Raw genomic sequence first — 20,860 nt, forward strand, 5'->3', positions numbered from 1 at the left:
AACTCATAAGTTTTTCTAACTAGTATTTACAGTTAAATACTTCAGTTAGGCAGCATATAACATGGCAACTACACCCGGGGTGTAAGTTGCAACTGTGTAACGTCCATGATGTAAAAGCTATGATTGTGTTGCTCCTCCTTGTTTCTATTCACCTGGCGGGTGACAGACACATCTAACCCTGCCTTGTTTACAAGCCATCAAAATGAGAGACTCTTTCCTCAAACGACAGCATGTCACAACTGTTTATCCGTAAAATGGTACAGTTGAATTTGTAACGTGGTTTACAGACAAACGAATCGATTTGATCCCAAAATGATAAATAAATTAAATAAAATACAAGACTTAGCGTTGAAATCGAGATAAGACAGTAAATAGCTTGGTTCCGGGAGCAGCTTCCGAAGACAGTAATAAGACTAACAATAGACAAGAAATAAAATATTATTGAGCTTAGAATAATGTGTGGCATAAGTTTGTGAGAAAATTCGTGTCCCTTACAAGGGCTGTTGAAGACACCATTTATGGCTACACCTAGGGAACAAGGTCCTAGGATCAAGCCCCTCATAAATGACAATTATGGAGGGCATTGATGAGTGTGTAATGGAAGGCTATGAATGCCCAAATTCTCTATAACGGATTGTGTATTTAATACTGAAGAATATTCTTCATTCAATATCATCGGATGGCAAACATTCGTTTGTCTTCATTAGCAATATTCCATTCGGGGTCTTTTCGGTGCCAACCGAAGCTGCTGTCCCCGGTCTTGGTTTCTACTTGCCTCGCTTTTCATCTATCTCCGGTTCTACATGTCTCTCTATCATTTGAGTATTTAATATGAACCGACAGATAGTCCCTCTGCTTTCCGGTGGCACATCTTTGTGTCATTGGAAAATTGGTGAAGATACCTTTCTTGGCGGGAAACTTTTTGATCGTCTCTCCGCATTTAATGCCCCGAACATGCGTCACTCCACGATTTAACAATAATTTCTCCGATTCTTGAGGTAATTATGTCCACGATTTTAGCCATCTATTCCTTTACTTATACGCCTCATTCTTCTTCTTTTACCCTTTATAGTTTTTCAAACTCTCTCAACTTCTTTGCAATCAACTCTTTCTTGCTTTCACTCTTCTTTAATATTCTTCTTCAAAGATTTCTTACTATATTCTGCTAATCATGGCCTCCTCCTCCAAGAACTCAAGTTCTCTAAAAAAAAAAAAAAGCACCGATGATGCTGCCCCTCCTATGGTGAGCACCATCATTCCTAGAAGGCACAACACAACCAAGGATTTTGAAGAGAAGTTTCCACTAAAAGCAATCGAACTTTTAGTGGCGACAAAAGTTGCTACTAAAGCATGGTAGCGATTTGTGACAACTGTAACTGAATATTATTTGTGATGACTTCTGAAAATCGCCACAAAAACTATACATTTGTAGGGACTTAACTCGCCACAACAAGTGAAGTAAAAACCCAACCACAAAATAGGTTTTAGGTTGGTCGCCACTGATGAGCAACTTATAGTAGCGATTGTAGTCGCCACAAAATTAATTGTATGTTCAGTGGCAGCTCTGGTCGCCAAAATAACATGAAGTTTTGTAGCAATATTGGTCGCCACAAATACTAATTATTTTGTAGCAATGTTTGGTCGCCCCTAAAATGTAACAAACCGACCGGTCGTTTTGAGTGTACTAGCCCTGATCCCCTATTTACTATTTTTCCCGTATCTGTTTCTGCTTACGTGACTTGTCGGGAGGTCTTGTTTTTGGTTTTGGAGTGATTTTGGACACTTAGTCCCTAAAACATAAGCTTAAGTCTTAGAATTTTGACCGTAGTCAGAACTGTATGAAGACGACTCCGGAATGGAATTCTGTCGGTTCCGTTAGCTCTATTGGGTGATTTTAGTCTTAGGAGCGCGTCCAGACAGTGAATTTAAGATCTGTAGCTAATTTAGGCTTGAAATGACGAAAGTCGAATTTTTGGAAAGTTTGACCGGGGGTTGACTTTTTGATATCGGGGTCAGATTCCGATTCTGAAAGTTGGAGTAGGGAGTAGGTCCGTAATGTTGAATATGACTTGTGTGTAAAATTTGAGATCAATCGGACATGGTTTGGTATGATTCGGCATCGTTTGTAGAATTTGGAAATTTCGAAGTTCATTAAGTTTGGATTGAAAAGTGATTCATGTTTTTGATGTTATTTGAGGTGGTTTGAGGATTCGACTAAGTTCGTATAGTATTTTGGGACATGATTGTATACTTGGTTGAGGTCCTGGGGGCCTCGGGTGAGTTTTGGGTGGTTAACGGATCATTTTTGGCCTTGGTGAGATAGCTGATATCTGCTGCTGCATTTTTTTCTGGTTTCCTCTTACGCGTTCACAAGAGGAGCCTCGCGTTCGTGAAGAGTGTTTTGATTTGGTGAGATTTTGCTCTACGCGTCTGCGAAAGAGAGGACGCAAACGCGAAGGTATGGTAGTGTGTGTATCGCGAATGCGTGAGTGGCGTCACGGTCGCGAAGGGGAGTGAGGCAGTTGGGGACCCCAATCTTTTGTTCTACACGTTCGCGAGGTAAGGGACGCACTCGCGAAGATCTGAGTTTGCAAAGCTTTGCATTCGCGAAGCTTAGGTCGCATTCGCAAAGAGTTAAGTTGAGAGGCAGTCTGAGTTGGTCTACGCGAACGTGAGAGGACAGTCGCGTTCGCGAAGATGGAAATCTGGGCAGACAGTATTAATTTTAAAAATGAGAGTTTGAACCCATTTTTGCATATTTTGAACTAGAGAACACGAAATTGGGCGATTCTTGAAGGGATTTTTGTGGAGTTGATTGGGGTAAGTGATTCCTACTTGATTTTGGTTAAAACTCATGATTATATCTTTAATTTTATCATCTAATTTGTGATTTGGGGTGAAAAATTGGGGAAGAAGATGAAGTGTTCTTGAGTTAGATTTTTGGGGTTTTGAATGGGATTTTGTTATCGGATTAGAGTAAATTTGGTATGGTTAGACTTGTGAGTGAATGGGCTTTCGGGTTTTGTGACTTTTGTCAGATTTCGAGACGTGGGCCCGGAGGGAGGGGAGGGGGTTCTGGCCGATTTCAGATTTTTGGCTTATAGTTCCGTGTTTTTCTTGTGGGATTGATTCTTTTGGCTTATATTAATTATACCGTACTGCTTGTGGCTAGATTCGGAGCGTTTGGAGATTGATTCGAGGGGCAAAGGCATTGCGGAGTAGGATTTTGTGCGTTTGAGGTAAGTAACAGTCTTAAATATGGTTTTGAGGGTATGAAACCCCGAGAAATGGTATGATGTGAGTGTTTGGAGGTGACGCATATGCTAAGTGACGGGCGTATGAGCGTGCACCATGAGAGATCGTGACTTGGTACGTCCCGTGAGACTGTAAAGTCGAATAGCCATTGTTATTACTTGTTCTTCCTTGCCTTTAAGCAATTGACTACCTTTCATGTTAGAAACCATACTTAGGCCATATGATATCACTGTTGGGACTCGCAGCGGTCGTATACTTGTTGAATTGACTGCTAATTTGCTGTCTTGTACTTGGTCAAAGTCTTACTAGTGTGTTACATCTTTGTTCCCTCTCATTTCTTGTTGATACTTGTTGTATTCTCTTGTCGGGCTAATTATTATGATATTCTGTGAACCCGAGAGGCTGGAGAGGTTAGTGACTGAGATAGGGCCTGAGTGCCGAGTTGTGAACTATGTGAGGGTATATGGATCGGGTTGCATGCTGCAACGAGCCTTATGGCTATTTATGGACTGTGGATTGGATTGCACGCCGCAACGCGCCTTATGGCTACTTATATGATTGGGTCGGGCTGCATGCCGCAGCGATATAGCGCTTGGGCTGAAAGGAACCCTTCCAGAGTCTGCACACCCCCAGTGAGCGCAGGTACCTATTGAGAATATGTATTGAGGGCTGAGAGCCGAGAGTATGAGCTATTGAGATGAGCTGAGTGACTGCTGCCTTGAGAGAATGTACTTGCTTTTATTTATTGATGCATGTTGTCATCTGTTGTTGTTGTGAAATTTCTAAAAGACTCATATCTGTTTTACTTGAGCTCGAACTGATTTGACTTATACCACCGGATTTGAAAGCATGTTCACTCTTTACTGAAAACTTTTGAGATGATCTGTATTTTTATAGCTCGTCACTACTTCTCAGTTCCTTATTTAATTCTGTTACTTGCTGAGTTAGTTGTAATCATGCTACACCCTGCACATCATATGCAGATCCTGGTGTGTACGGTTCTGACGGTCGCTGAGTTCGTGCGCGAGCTGATTATCGGAGACTTACGAGGTAGCTGCCGGTGTCCGCAGTCCATGTTTCTCCTTTCTTATTATCTTTTCTCTCTTGTATTGGAATTTGGCACAAACTATAGTAGACTCTCTTTCTAGATTGGTTGTTAGATACTCATGACTTAGTGACACCCCGATGTCGGGCTATTATTCCGCACTTATATTTTGGGGTTTTACCCCGTTATTGTGTAAACCTCAGGTTAATTTAATTGATTTAGGTCCTTTCTGTCATATATTGAAAGCATATTGAGAATGTCGGCTTGCCTAGTTCCACGATAGGCGCCATCACGATGGGTTAGGTATTTGGATTGTGTCAAGTTGGTATCAGAGCCTAGGTTACATAGGTCTCACGAGTCATGAGCGGGTTTAGTAGAGTCTTGCGGATCGGTACAGAGACATCTGTATTTATCTTCGAGAGGTTGCAGAACCCTTAGGAAACTCCACATTCTTGAATTCTTGTCATGCGAATCTGCTGGTTCTAGTAACTAAACATCTATTGTTTCATCCTCTCACAGATGGTGAGGACTCGTACCACTAGGCAGGATGGACAACCACTAGTACCACCAGCCAGGGCAGCGAGAGGCCGAGGTCGCGGTAGAGGCCACGGTAGGGGCAGAGGTGCAACCCACACAATAGCTGGGGCAGTACCTGTAGATCCACCAATTGCCCTAAATCAGGACCAGATTCCAGTTGTTGATGCACCAGCTCAGGCACTACCTGTGCCCATTGTGATTCCTGGCCTTTAGGAGGCCTTAGCTCAGATTCTGACCTTGTGCACCGGCCTTGTTCAAGCGGTCTCTATTTCGAAGGCAGCAGCCTCTTCTTAGGCCGGGGGAGGCACTCACAATCCCACCGCCCGCACACCTGAGAAGGTAGTATAGGGACTCCAGACATCGGGGGCACCACCAGCCTAGCCGGTTGTAGCTGCTCAGGACTATGTGGTTCCAATTATGCCTGAGGATGAGCAGCGTAGATTGGAGAGGTTTGGGAGACTGCAACCTCCATCTTTCAGTGGTGTAGAGGGAGAGGATGCATAGGATTTCTTGGACAGGTGTCAGAGGATACTCCGTACATCAGGTATTTTAGAGGCCAGTGGGGTCTCGTTCACTACTTTTCAGTTCTCTGGGGCTGCCTTCAGTTGATGGGAGGATTACGAGAGGCGTAGGCCGGTCGGCGCAGTACCCCTTACCTGGCAATAGTTTTCCGGCCTATTCCTGGAGAGGTTCGTGCCACATACCCGCAGAGAGGAGCTGCGTAGGCAGTTCGAGCAGCTTCATCAGGGGGATATGTCTGTGATGCAGTATGAGATGCGATTCTCAGAGTTGGCCCGTCATGCTATCTGGTTGGTTTCCACAGACAGGGAGAGGATCAGGAGGTTTATAGATGGCCTCACTTTTCAGGTGTGATTGCTTATGACCAGAGAGAGTGTGTCTGGTGCTACTTTTGATGAGGTTGTCGACATTGCGCATCAGATTGAGATGGTTCACAGTCAGGAGAGGGTTGAGAGGGAGGCCAAGAGGCCTCATGGATAGGGTGGATTTAGCGGTGTTCCTTCTGGGGGCAGTTCCACCACGGTAGGGTCGTCCTTTCAGACATGCTCAAATCTCGCCCAGTCCACCGTTGTGCATCATCTTGCCATGGTTCACACAGTTATCAATAGGGACATTCATCTCTCAGTGCCCTCCCAACTCAGAGTTCATCCCGTGCTCCATCGGGTCAGGGCTCGTCTATGCCAGGTCCTTCTACCAGTCATCCAGGTGCTCGGGGCTCCCTTCAGTCCCCAGCACCAGCACCAGGGAGTTGATATGAGTGTGGAGAGTTGGGCCACATCAGGAGACATTGTCCCTGTATTACAGGAGGTCTGATGCAGTAGAAGAGCCAGTCTACGACATCAGCACCAGTTTCTTTACCACCCGCTCAGCCAGCTGGGGGTGGAGCCCAGTCATCTAGGGGTCGCCCGAGAGGGGGAGGCCGATCAGGGGGTGGCCAGGCCTGTTTCTATGCACTTCCTTCCAGACCAGATGCCATTGATTTGGATGATGTGATTATAGGTATTGTCTCAGTTTTCCATAGAGATGCCTCTGTATTATTTCTGGTTCTACTTATTCATATGTGTCCTCGTATTTTGCTCATTATCTGGTTATGCCCTGTCAGTCTCTAGTTTCATCTGTTCATGTATCTACTCCAGTGGGTGATACTATCATTGTGGACCGTATATATCAGTCATGTGTAGTGACTATATGGAGTCTGGAGACCAGAGTAGATCCCTTGTTGCTTAGTATGGTCAATTTCGACGTGATTTTGGGTATGAATTGATTGTCTCCATGTCATGCTGTTCTAGATTATCACGCTAAGACCGTGACGTTGGCGATTCCGGGATTTCCAAGGTTGAGTGGAGTGGCTCTATAGACTATGTTCCCAATAGAGTGATTTCATACTTGAAAGCTCATTGGATGGTTGAGAAAGGTTGTCTATCTTATCTGGCCTTTGTGAGGGATGTTAGTGTAGAGGCCCCTGCTATTGATTTTGTTCCGGTGGTACGAGATTTCCAAGATGTTTTTCCTGCAGACCTATCGGGCATGCCGCCCGACGGGGATATTGATTTTGGTATTGATTTGGTGCTGGGCACTCAGCCTATTTCTATTCTACCGTATTGTATGGCACCGGTGGAGTTGAAGGAGCAGCTTTAGGAACTCCTTGATAAGGGGTTTATTTGGCCTAGCGTGTCACCTTGGGGTGCACCAGTTCTGTTTGTGAAGAAAAAGGATGGTACTATGAGAATGTGCATTGATTACAGACTGTTGAACAAGGTCACAATCGAGAACAAGTATCCTTTGCCGCGTATTGATGATTTGTTTGACCAGCTTCAGAGAGTGATGGTGTTCTCTAAGATTGATTTGAGGTCAGGGTATCACCAGCTGAAGATTCGGGACTCAGATATTCTTAAGACAGCTTTCAGGACCCGATATGGCCATTATGATTTCCTTGTGATGTCTTTTGGGCTGACCAATGCCCCAACATCGTTCACGCATCTGATGAACAGTGTGTTTCAGCCTTATCTTGACTCGTTCGTTATTGTATTCATTGATGATATCCTGGTCTACTCTCGTTGCTAGGAGGAGCATGCCCAGCATCTGAGAATTGTGTTACAGAGATTGAGGGAGGACAAACTTTATGCAAAGTTCTCCAAGTATGTGTTCTGGCTTAGTTCAGTGGCGTTCTTAGGGCACGTGGTGTCCAACAAGGGTATTCAAATTTTGAACCAAGCGTTCGATTCAAGCCTTACCAATTCGGATTAAACCCAACCTTTGCACACAAGTTTCAAATGATAAAATGGACCTATTCCAACTTCCGCAATAAAAATCTAAATTCGATATCATCAAAGTCAACCCCCGGTCAAACATAGAAATTCTCCAAACCTCTAAATTACTAACTTTCGATTAATAGCACCAAAATATCAAAGGAACCTCCAAATCCAAATTCGGGTATACGCACAAGTCTAAAATCACCATACGAACCTAGCGGAACCCTCAAATCATCAATCTGAGGCCGTTTGTACAAAATTCAAACTTTGATCAATTCTTACAACTTAAACTTCCAAAAAGAGAGTAAGTGTCTCAAATCCCTCTCAAAACCTTCCCAAAATCAAATCAACCATCCCAAAAGTCACAAAATAACAAATACACATACAAGAAATATCAAGTAGGAGAATGAAGCTCAAATACACAAAACGATCGGTCGGGTCGTTACGTGCTGATGAAAAGCAATATAATAAAAATTATGAAGTAATTGAAATAACGAAACGAGCAAGGAACGACAAAGAGAGATTCTTATTGAAGAAACTCCAGTGAATGACATCTGATGATCAATGCTGATAATTAAGAGAAATGAGCTGAAGTATAATATCCGTCTGTCAAGTTGAATTATAATGGGTTATAATTGTGGAAACATGTGTATTTATAGTCTAACCTTAATGTAACTATCCTCCTAATATTTAGCCTAAACGTTACGCCCATTATCTGCAGTAAGCGCGAATCTACTCAGTTGCATGTACCTGTGTTGTAACTAACGGGCATGGTTGAGGGGGGATCTCGCTAGAGTTCGATGTTGCAGGATGAGTATCTATCAGGACTCTTATGTCTAAGCAGAAGTACAGCTCCGGAACATCCCAAGTCTGATTTGAGTTGTGCTTATGCAGATCCAAAATTAGTTCTTGGATCTTTAGTCTTCGTTCCAAATAACTATATGTGATGTGGTCTTGATCAAGAAGTATTTGTCACGTGTCAACTATCGTTCTGACCACGTGTCATAACCGTATTTTACCAATACAAAGTGATCATTAGAGTAAAATTTATTACCGAAGTTGTAATACAAAAAAGATGATGTACTCTCACAATTTTATCCAAGAAAGTTAATAAAAAATAAGGAAAAACGAAGAATTTTATTTGCAATCATTTCATTCTTTCTCTTTATAACTGATTATAATTTATCTCTTCCAAATTTCTTTATTCCAGGCAAAACTATGTTTCCCTCTACTGAAGTCACCAAAGCTTATACCTAATATCAAATTGGCCAAATATGGGGAGGTTTGTTTATTTTTATTAGCATTGCAATTTAATTTCTAAAAGTTTTCCTTCCTTTGTATTATTATATTATTATACTAATTTATTGGCTTCTTTCTTTCCTTTTTTTTTTTTAATTTCAACTTTTTCTTCTTCTTTTTAGTGGTTTAATGACTGCAGTGATGACATAAGAGTTTGTTGTTCTCAAGCTTTAGCAAAATTGTACAACAGTTATGGCTGGAAGGTAATTCGAATATAATATTGGGTGAAAATTATTTTCTATTTTATTTTACTACTAAGAAATGTCCTTAATAGAGTACACTCCCATTCCAACCTTAAGGTTACTTAAGGCCCATTTCTATCAAAAGTATAATACTACTAGATCCAACTTACCTCTCACGCCCCAAAAATCTTAAAGACACATCATTATACACCGCACAACGATCAAAGCAAATCTTGCGTCTCATATATCCCCATCACAAGCAATACTTTCATACATCCTCATCAGTCACCACGAGCAATACTTTATAAGTAATCGGAGAGTAAAACATAACTTTGATAAACCGATCTCATCATAAATAAAATAACATAATGAAATGAATCTTCCTAAAAACAACCCAATGACATATGCAATATTCCCAAAGTATGTCATCGGAGCCTTTATGAATGAAAAAGAATATGTAAGGCTAGGGATGCAATTTGACTATGCATAAGAGTCAACTAAAAATATTGCCACCATTGAATGACATCGTGGGAATTAGCAAAAGTTAGTTAGGTATAGAGGTGTTTAGAGCCTGGCTTGCAGTATCGCTGAAAAGATTGAGAGCTTATACAATATGTAGCAATCTCTTAATGATGTAAGACTTTTTGGAGAAAATCTTGTGGGCTTGACCTAAAACGGGCAGTATCATATCAAACTAAGAACTTATTGGGCTAGTTTAGCCTAACAATCAGTATCAGAGCCCCGGTTCGACAGGATGAATATTGCGATGGTAGAGTGATGGAGTGCAAGTCTCTGTTTTCTTACCCTTACGAGAGTGAAGACACACACACAACAACAAGAAGCTAGTTGCGAGCTTCAGTTTCTATAAATACTCTAAACGATGTGAGTGGTACGTAGTAAAACTCAGAAATTGACTTGTGGATCGTGGTTATGGGCTACGCCGAACTTAGTTCTAGAGAGAGACCCATGGATCGTGTTGATGAGCCACATGGAATTTAGTTCGAGAGGAAGAGTGTTAGGTGTGCGAATAAAGTCCCACATTAATAGCTAAAAAGATTAGGAGCTTACATATAAGGTGAATGAAACTCTTAATGGTATGAAATATTTTGGGAAAAATCTTGGAGGCTTACCCAAAACAGATAGTATCAGACCATAAAAGCATTATTGGGCTTGTTTAGTCCATCAACAAAAATTTAATTAGGTAATTACATACTCGGTAAAATCATCGACCTCCCTAGACATACGAAAAATAATCCTTGAGTTAAGCAAGTCATTTGAAAATATTTCTTCACAATTATTCTTAAAATAATTTATACGTATTAACAATAGTGGCACCTTGAGCCTCAGCCAACATGTAAGTTCATCATGGCATTGTGTGGGGCCATTTCACATCTGTCAATAAAATACTCCGTCCGTTTCAATTTAGATGAGATAGTTTGATTCGATACGGAGTTTAAGAAAAAAAAAAGACTTTTGAAACTTGTGGTCTTAAAAGCTTACGAGGTAAAAGCTTTGTGGGGCATTACATTTGTGTGGTTATAAAAATTTCTCATTAAGTGTAAAACAAATGAAGAGTTTAAAGTTAAATTATTTTTAAATTTAAAAATATGTCATTTATTTTGAAACATACTAAAAAGGAAATTACAAGTCTTCTTTCGTCAGCTCCATCCCAGAAAGTTACAATAAATACTTTTGAGATTTTGTGCTCTTCATTTTTTCGTCTTTATTAATTTCTTCATGTTTCAACAATTGGAACTGCTATACAGTGAGTACAACCACTCACTTATCTTCTACCTCCAGTATCACAGTCATGAGTCATATGTAGTCAATCAAAACATAAGTTCCCTTCCCCAATATAAATAATAAAATATGACCAAACTGAAATCCAATCGAGGAGCTAGACGTCGAGAATAAATTGGAATTTTCAAGACTAAAAGTTAAATACCTCGAACATTTTCCGGTATGAGCAGTGTTGAAGGTTGCCGGAGAGTTGAGAGTGGATGGTTTAGGAAATAAAAATGGGTGGTAGATGGTGAAAGTAGTGTATTTGTTAGGTTTCTTTATTTTTGAGGAAGGTGAGTTAGTGAGGATTTATATTTGCTTAGAAATAGGGTGGAATAGAGGTAGAGCTCCATCACTAGAGTCTTGAACGAAAAATGTTGGCTAGCTAGAGAGAAGAAGAGAGAGAAAAAAGAATCAAGATATTTTTTCCTTTTTTTGTACCAACAGGTGTGTTTTGGGACCCATATAGCTACATTAGGCATATGCTCCCGTAAAAAAATAGCTCGGTGGACTAAGTTCTCGCTATGCGCGGGGTCCGGGGAAGGACCGGACTACAAGGTCTATTGTGCGCAGTCTTACCATGCATTTATGCAAAAGATTGTTTCCACAGCTCGAACCCGTGACCTCCTGGTCACATGGCAACATATGCTCATATAAAAAGTGAAAAACACGCATGTGGCCAGAGTATATCAAAATAGTACATTTTCATCCAATATCAAGTGTCCATAGTTCAAGTGTCTAGGTGAAAAAATATTCAATCAAGTTCAAGGATTTGTGTATGTATTTTGCTCTATCAATTCATGATTTAACATATATTTACACATAACACATTTGTAATCCTTCGTAAAATTATATTTGAGTTCATATAATTATCTAGAGCTATTTTTCATATATCAAAGTTTGAAGTTACATATCGTTAGATAAGCAAATTTACATTTCATTTTAGTTCAACCAATGCACAATTAAACAAAATATGGTGTGACGCACACCTTGTTGCCTCCATGAACATACTTGTACATTTCAAATCATATTTAAAAGCCCTTAAACTATAACAGATTTTAGGAAAATGCCTTAAGAAACAAGGATCAGATCCTTGTAATCTGATCCTTGTCGAGGTTATTGGCAAGCCTTGCCTAGGCTAGGGTCCTCTCTCAAGGTGTGGCCATCATTGTGAGGTAGTTGCCCTGCCTAGGTCCCTTCCACTTGAATTGATGTCCTCGTGATTTTCCTTATCTCCAGGACTCACCAGCCTCGCAATATCCTCGAAACATGGCTTTGATTTTTAACTTTCATTTTTGTTTCTTTATCCATCCAACATGCATGTACACCCTTATAGGTGAAATCTGTAGCAAACCAATTCTTTAAGTAGGCAGGAAACGTCTTATATACACATGTTTTCTGACCATGTTAACATCTTCTTTTTTCTATTTCTTCTTTAAAAGACTATAGAAGTTACCGTACCTGAGATAGAGGTTATGCGCTTGGCACATTATGTGACAATTGGATCTGAATGCAATAACTCAATTGCTCGTGAACTAGAAAAGCTGTAAGTTCTTCACTTTGTCTCTTAACAATATATACACATGGACATTAGGGGATAATTCTTAAAAGTGGAGTGGGTATATTCATGATTTCGATGTGGATATTGGTATCTTAAAACGTCTACATACATTCCGCACATTGAATTTGAAAGTACTTGATTTCCACTTTTAAGAATTATTACTCTTCTTTGAAGTTATACACAAATTTGTTTTGACACTGTGGATCTCTGAATATTGGCATAGGAATAAGGAAGAATTAGGATGGGATGCTAGGGTTGCACTTTCTGTGTATGGTTCCTTTAGTAGCCAGGAGTACTTGAATGCCCAGAGAATTAGGTAAGCCCAAATGGAGAATGCTTTTGTTTCCTCTTTTTTACGATTGAAAACTATATTTGCTGGTCTTGGTCCAGTCCATATGTGACGTATGGTTACTACTTACTAGACATGACACATTTGATTTGACTCTAACTTACATTTATCATACAAATATTGAGCGATTTTGATGCTTTCATGCATGAGCAAGTTATATTGATTTGAAAAGAAATTTTATTTTTGTGGTAAACTTCTCGTCGATAACCGCTTCTTTGTTTTACTAGCTTATGACAAGGCTTAAATAGATCTAGTTTAGTCTACCGCTCTCGATCCACTTCTATTCTGATATCACTTCCATAACTGCATAAATAAACTTTGTGTCACGACCCAATATCCGCCTAGTCGTGATAGCACCTAACCCAATCCGCTAGCAGGCCAAATAATAGTCAATTCATTTCTACTGAAATTAATATGAAATCAGTAAGTGAAATAACTGAATTTCAGTATAACCCAAGGATTAGTAGAACAAGTCACGAGCCTCTAAGACTCAGATTTACAAAGATGGTATGAAAATAATACAACATCTGTTTGAAGTAAATATAAACAGAATTTAAGTCCTAAACTACCATGAACAAGAGGTAGCTTGAATCTGGAACACTGGAACGTTTTCAATACCAGGCTTCGTCTTCCAGAGCTACGCAGCTCCAAGATGTGCACCCAAGGTGCAAAAATACGTAGTATGAGTACAACCGACCCCATGTACTCTGTAAGTATATTAACTAATCTCGATAAAGTAGTGACGAAGTTTTAAGTCAAAAGATACTCTCTCTCAATATTTTACCTGTGCAGATAATAAGCAGAAAGAGCAAATAGGTTGATCCACCTTGTTCACATTTACAATAGGAAAACCATGTCAACATACGGGTACAAACAGTTATTTTTTGTTTCATTGTATCAATGCCCATGTCAACATGACTTTCCCAACATGAGATATCATCCAAGCCTTAAGAGAAATCAGGTGCTGTCTCATTTTTCTTTGCATACGTCCGCGCTGCTCCTGTTTTTTTTTTTTTTTAAAAAAACAAACAGGAACTAGGTCCCCAGTTCTGATAAGATCAAACGCTCATGTTTTAATATTTTATTTTATCTCCAGAAATCGGCAGCTTCAGATTCACAAAAGAATATTTTCCAAGGCAGATGTCATCGTTACACCAACAACAGGGTATATATTTACTTTTTTGTCACAAGAAAAGCCTTATTATCAACTAATTTAAAAGAAATAATGAGAAGCATATGGTTTTTTTTTTTTTTTTTGTAAGATAAATGAATATAATATAATAAGTATAATTGTGGGGATGGCGTTAGCTAATCTGGTGATGTAGTCGAATGGTGGGGAAAGGGCTACGGTTAGAGGTGAATTGGGCTCTATAATGTATACTACCTCCCTTACAATTTATGAGCATTTGAATAAGCAAAATGCTAAAGAAAAAGAGGTAAAGTTTTTAAACGTGTGATCATAATATGCTATAATATTTGTGATTATAAAATTCTGAAATTTGTAATCTTTAATATCATATAATATTTATATGACTATAAAGCTTATCATTTAGAGTAAAATAAGAGGTTTAAGTTTTTTGAATTAAAAGCTTACATTCTTCTTGGTATATACTAAAAGGAAATATCGCCAAATAAACTGTATATTTTATAGTTTATCATAAATATATTTTATACACCGTTGCATATATTAAATTTCAACTTTTAAAGGACATTAAATCATAAACATTAAAATGACATCAAAATATTTGCAAACCAAAAGAAGGACCCCCTATAACAAGATGGTTAAACGATAAATTATGAGTGGCCTCAGTGGACCCTTACATCTTACATCTTCATATTATTACTACTTCTTATATTACTAGAAACAGATGATGGAGTCTTAAAAAAATATGGAAAAGAGGAACAAAAATATGAAAACTCTCTGAGCTCAAAATATCAATCCTTTTTTTTTTTTTTTGGGATTGAATGTAAAGATTTGCCAAATACTTCAACAGGGTTACTGCTTACACCATACAAAAGGATGCTCGGGAGACCGGGGAACTCGACTATATAAATGGAGGTACGAAACTTGGAAAGACGTCTGAGATGCCATTTTGGACTATCTCAAATTTCGTCACATCTTTGAACTTTCTGTTAATCATAATGCTTCCTGTTAAGACAGTCACTATCTCTTAACAAAAAGATAAATTTTCATTGTTCAAAATAATGACTTTTTCCTTTTAGTTATCTGGTAACTCTTATTGAAATCAGTTTCCTAATCAAAACCAAATAGAGACTTGAATTTCCTTAATCAAAACATGAAATAAACATTCGTTCTTTAAGATGACAAAGAAGTGATGCATTTGCTAGGGTTAATAATGGAAACCTTCTTTTTCCCCGCAAGTTTCCCAAATGTATGTTTAAATTGTACACCATATCTCTTGAATTTTAAAACAATAAACTAGATATTCAACAGGAGATGCATGCTTACCAAATAATTCAGTGATTATCACTCACTACAATTATTATAATCACACATAATTTATCCATAAACAAACCAATCTTGATGTAATAATTTTTTTTTATATTTACCGTCGACCCCTTTAAATTTCTAGCCAATTACTATTGAGATATAAGGTATATTTATGTACTTTGTGTTTTTGTATGTTCAGTGTATTCAATTAGCTGGTGATGCATACAATTAGTTAGTTAGTTAGGACTTATAGCCTGTTTGGCCAAACTGTAAAAATCAGCTTATTTTGAGAAGTGCTTTTTTAAAAAGTACTCTGGGTGAGAAGCAGTTTGTGTTTGGCTAATAATTAATTTGAAAAGTACTTCTGAGTAGCAATTAGTGTTTGGCCAAGCTTTTAAAAACTGCTTCTAATACCTTGTTTGGCCAAGCTTCTCTAAGCCAAAAATACTTTTTTTTTCAAAAAAAATATTTTTTTCTAAAGTTGAAGTGTTTGGCCAAGCTTTTGGAGCAAAAAAAAGTACTTTTGAGTAGAAGCAGAAGCAGTTTTGGAGAAGTAGAAAAAATAGCTTCTCCAAAAATACTTTTTTGAAAAGCACTTTTGAGAAAAAATACACTTAGAAGCAGTTTTTAAAAGCTTGGTCAAACACTAATTGCTGCTCAAAAGTGCTTTTCAAATAAATTAGCCAAACACAAATTGCTTCTCACCAAAAGTACTTTTGAAAAAAGCACTTTTGAGAAAAAGCACATCTCAAAATAAGCTGATTTTTGTAGCTTGGCCAAAAAGGTTATAAGTGTATTTTTCTCAAAAGTACTTTTCAAAAAAGTGCTTTTGAAGAGAAGCTAATTTTTTTTGCTTCTCGAAAAGCACTTTTTTTTTTCTTCGAAAAGTTTGGCCAAACACTTCAACTTTAAAAAAAAGCACTTGTTTTGAAGAAGCTTGACCAAACAGACTACTAGCTTGGTCGTGTCTTATGCTGATAATTAGTGGATAGTTACTTAACCTGTATGCATGACTTTCACCACTGATTAATAGAAAAAGTTTTCATTTCCCAAATACAGACCTTTTGTCCCTCTCTCTCTCCTCTCGTGGACGTCTCTAGATTCTTCCATTGATGCTCAATGTGAGCTCTATCTCTTTCTCCATTCTCATATTTTAACATGGTATCAGAGCTCAGGAGTCGCTAATTCTCCTCTTCTTAGAAGGTTTCTACATTTCTCGTCTTGGTCTCACATGTGCCCTAATTTGATTGAACAATGCAGTGGTGTTTTGCTTGGCATCAAATCGCAACATCAGGTTTTGATTTCTATCTTATTGTCTCTAATCGATTAATCTCATTAGATCTCATGGCTATACTCGATGAAAACAATGAGATAGATTCGATGCGAATGTCAGAATCAGAGTGACTACCGAGGTGAATTTGAATACTAGTATCGATATTAGCAGTCCTCTATATTTGCATCCATATGATAATCCTAGTACTATGTTGGTTTCAATACCTTTCAGCGGAATCTGTTATCGTTCCTGGAAGCATAACGTAATGAGAGGCTTGTCTGCTTAATATAAGCAAGCGTCCGGATCCTCAATCACATAACAATCATTAGTAGTAAAGTTGGGATGATATAGTGACGTTTTGGATATTAAATTCCCTTTCGAATGACATTACAGATAGTGTGGTATATGCAAACAATGCCATGGAGCCATGGATAGAGTTAGAAGATCACTATGAGCAAACCGGTGGTGCTAGATTGTACCAAATTCAAAAGGGAATAACGACCTGACTCATGAAGCCCTTGACATCACAAATTACTACACTAAGATGAAGAAACTTTGGGAGGAGTTGAACAATTTGAGTGTGAAAATACAATGTAGTTTCCAATGTACTTGTGGTGCTAAGGAGAATATGTACAAGGTTGAGCAAGACAGGAGGCTGATCCAATTTCTCATGGATCTTAATGAGGTGTATACAGTGGTACGAGGGAGTATACTCATGATGAACCTTCTTCCTTCACTGGCACAAGCATTTTCTTTGCCAATTTAGGATGAGAAGCAAAGGGAAATGGGGCCTTCAAATCAATTTGTCATTGAATCAGCTTTCCTTCATGTCAATGTACAAAGCAACACAAAATTTAGAAAAAATTAATCCCCTAATAGTAACTATTCCTCTGTGAATAGGCCTTGTCATTTTTGTGACTACTGCTAACGACCTGGACATGCTAAGGATAAATGTTACAAACTTCAAAGTTATCCTCGAGGTCCCAATCCAAATCAGATTCAGGGTTTCAGATTCAACAAGGGCAAGAGACCTGTGGTAAACGATCATGTTACACCTGTTGAAAGAATGAATTTCATGGCACTGATCCACATCATCACGATGAGTATCAAAATGTGGAAACTACAGGAATTACCAAGGAGCAGTATAAACGATTGCTTACCTACTACAACATCTTCATAATGGAGGAGAAAAAATTTGTCGACACCAACATTACTAGTGGAGCTATCAACTTCGCAGGTATAATGACCTATTCTTCTTCTACTATTTTTGGCTCAGTGTCTTGTAAATGTCTCAAAACAATGACTAATATCTGGATTTTAGATTTTGGAGTATCACACCATATGACATATAACAAATCCCTATTTTCTCACACCAAAAACTTACCCTATCCTCTTGTTGCACTTCCAAATGGTTACAGAGTCAAGGTGACAAAAGTTGGTAGTATAACACTTCACCTCAAATCACTCTGCATAAAGTGTTTTTGTTCCTTCCTTCAAGTTCAGTTTGATTTCTATTTCCTCATTCGCAGCAAACCTTAATTCACTGATTGCTTTTACGGCTTATTTATGTATGCTACATGTCCCTTCAATGAAGAGGCCTCTGGAGATTGGTAAAATAAAAAAATGGTCTGCATCTTTTTTGCTCACACTGTTTGAAAAATGGTAGTCCTATTCCAATAGCTATTTATAATGTTTCTGCTTCATGTTCTGTACTTATTGCTTGTGAAGTGGGAAGTTCAAAGTGTCAGTCCACTCCAGTTGTACATCATTCCACATCCAATAAGGCACTTCCTTCTATTCTACATTCTTGTACTTCATATTTTGCTTCATCTTCATCTCGTGGGTGATGTTGATATATTGTGGCACAATGGAATAGGACGTGTGCTCTTTATTAAAATGAAAGGGATTCCCTCCATACCAGTAATTGTTTCCCAGAAAGAACCCTTCCTTTGTTCTATTTGTCCAATAGCTAGACATGCTTCCCTCCAGAACTAGTACTTCCTCTAAAAAGATCTTTGATTATTTGCATGTAAATTTATGAGGTCCTTATCTTGTAGCAATAGACAACAACTACAAGAGTAATGCACTCCACGTTATAATGGTTTTTGTCCTTTTAATTGAGACTCAGTTTCAGCTTACAACTAAAATTATTTCAAGTAATGGTCCGGAGTTCACTAGCACAGAGGCAACCTCCTTCTTCCAATCCAAAGGCATAATTCACCAAAAATCCTGTCCCTATACACCATAACAAAATGGTGTGATAAAAAAAACACACAAATATCTTCTTGAAATTGCTAGAGCCATCTTATCTCAATCAAAATTACCTATGAAATATTGGGGGAATATATATTAGCTTCCACTTATCTCATAAATAGGCGGCCCACTACTTTCCTGAAAAATAAATGCCTCTTTGAGATATTATATAAAAGAAGACCTACTTACACTCACTTAAGAAGTTTTGATTGCTTATGTTACCTTACAGTGCCAAAAATCCGTAAAGACAAATTTGAGCCTAGGTCCACACCTCATATCTTTGTTGGTTATCCTTTTGATACTAAGGGTTACAAAATGTGCTGAGTCTAGACACAAAAAGAATATACATTTCCAGGGATGGTATTTTTCATGAGAATATATTTCCTTTTGCTACATCTTCTGTAACTACTTTCTCTTCCTTTGATTTGTATTCACTGCTTTTTATTGATCATCTAGAGCATAACTCTTTACAATCTACACATGATTCAAGTGATATAGGTGTTACATCTACTGAACTGTCACCTGCTCATAATGACTCAAACATAGCCATCCATCAATCTGTATCTCCACCCTCTACTCATAACCACGCATCTCCTCTGTATTTATCTTTATCCAACTCAACACAAGAACCTATAATTGAACCAAGAAGATCAGAGAGGGAACACAAGCTGCCTGCACATTCGCAGTATTTATTTTATCCCCAAACTTAAACCTGCCTCTGATAATCATTCTGATTCACTCCTTCCCTTAACTACTTTGTTTTCAATGCATAACCATATTCCATATGAATCTATAGTTCATGACAGTCAATTCTTTGTGATGAATGTTTACAGTGAAGATGAATCATCTTTATGTGAAGAGGCAACTATTAATCCTGGTTGACATACAACCTTTACATAGGAATTTGAAGCCTTTATATGCAAATAATATCTAGGACTTGGTGCCCCTACCAGTAAGGAAGCAAACCATTAGTTATAAATGGGTATACAAGGTGATACACAAGGCAAATGAGAGTGTTGAGAGATCTAAAACAAGGTTGGTTGTAAAGATATACACTCAACAGGTATGGATTGACTATACATAAATAGTTTCTCTAGTTGTTAAGATGACCACCATATGGGCATTAATAGCTATTACAGTAAAGAAGAACTAGAATATTTCACAGCTTGATGTTAACTATGCATTCCTCCATAGTGACTTGCACGACGAGGTTTACATGGAAATGCCATCAGGCCTTGAAGTCAGCATGCCAGGGGTAGTCCGCAAGTTGAATAAATCACTTTATGGCTTGAAGCAAGCCAGCGAATAATGGTACTTAAAGTTGAGTGAGACCATGTGCTCTAGAGATTACTTGCATTCCATGAATGATAATATTTGTTCTGTAAGAAGACTAACTCTACCATCAATTATGTAGCAGTCTATTTTGATGATGTGATCATAACAAGGATTGATATAGAGGAGATCATATAGCTGAAAAGGTTTTTGCATGACAAGTTCAAGATCAAAGACTTGGAAAAATTGCATTATTTTTGGGGTTCAAAATTTTATATAAGGAGGATAGAGTTATCATATCTCAAAAGAAATTTACAGTTGATCTGCTCAAAGAGTATGACTGCTTACACTACAACAACCTATCATCTCCTCTGGATCCTAATGAGAAACTGAAGGCTAAGGAGGGAGTAGTGCTGAAGGATCCAAACAATTGCAGGAAACTAACTGGGAAGTTGAATTTCTTAACTAATAACAGACTTGACATAGCTTATATTGTGCAGTACTTAAGCCAATTCATGTAATATCATAGAGAACCCCATTTAAAGGTTGCTTTCCACCTATTAAGGTATTTGAAAAATGATCTTACTTTAGGAATTTTAATAATCCTGATTGTGCATTGAGAGCTTACTGTGATTCAGATTGGGTAGCTTTCTCAGACTCCAGAAGGCCAGTTAGTGTCTATGTAGTGCTTTTAGGAGACAACCCCATCAGCCGGGAGTCTAAGAAGTAGGATACTGTTTCCTTATCCTCAACAAAAGCAGAATAGGTCTCTTAGAAAGGTTGTTGGTGAGTTAACGTGGTTGTGCAGATTGTTTGAAGAGCTGAATGT

At 38.4% G+C, this 20,860-nt stretch overlaps 1 protein-coding gene and 1 long non-coding RNA gene across 3 annotated transcripts in view; both read left to right on the forward strand.

Moving 5' to 3' along the window:
* Positions 1-20,860, forward strand: part of LOC138891523 (fatty acid amide hydrolase-like) — a 44,383-nt gene that overhangs the window by 16,281 nt on the left and 7,242 nt on the right. For both annotated transcript variants that reach the window (XM_070174943.1, XM_070174944.1), the window contains 6 exons: positions 8,819-8,890; positions 9,030-9,110; positions 12,314-12,417; positions 12,656-12,748; positions 13,878-13,946; positions 14,776-14,840. In XM_070174943.1, coding sequence (XP_070031044.1) covers positions 8,819-8,890; positions 9,030-9,110; positions 12,314-12,417; positions 12,656-12,748; positions 13,878-13,946; positions 14,776-14,840 — 484 coding nt within the window. The remainder of the gene's footprint in view (positions 1-8,818; positions 8,891-9,029; positions 9,111-12,313; positions 12,418-12,655; positions 12,749-13,877; positions 13,947-14,775; positions 14,841-20,860) is intronic.
* LOC138891524 (uncharacterized) lies at positions 14,847-16,996 on the forward strand. Its single transcript, XR_011407814.1, has 3 exons — positions 14,847-16,354; positions 16,494-16,527; positions 16,900-16,996. It is a non-coding gene; the product is annotated as an uncharacterized lncRNA (long non-coding RNA).

Source organism: Nicotiana tomentosiformis, chromosome 5 (assembly GCF_000390325.3).
Source record: "Nicotiana tomentosiformis chromosome 5, ASM39032v3, whole genome shotgun sequence".
NCBI lineage: Eukaryota > Viridiplantae > Streptophyta > Magnoliopsida > Solanales > Solanaceae > Nicotiana > Nicotiana tomentosiformis.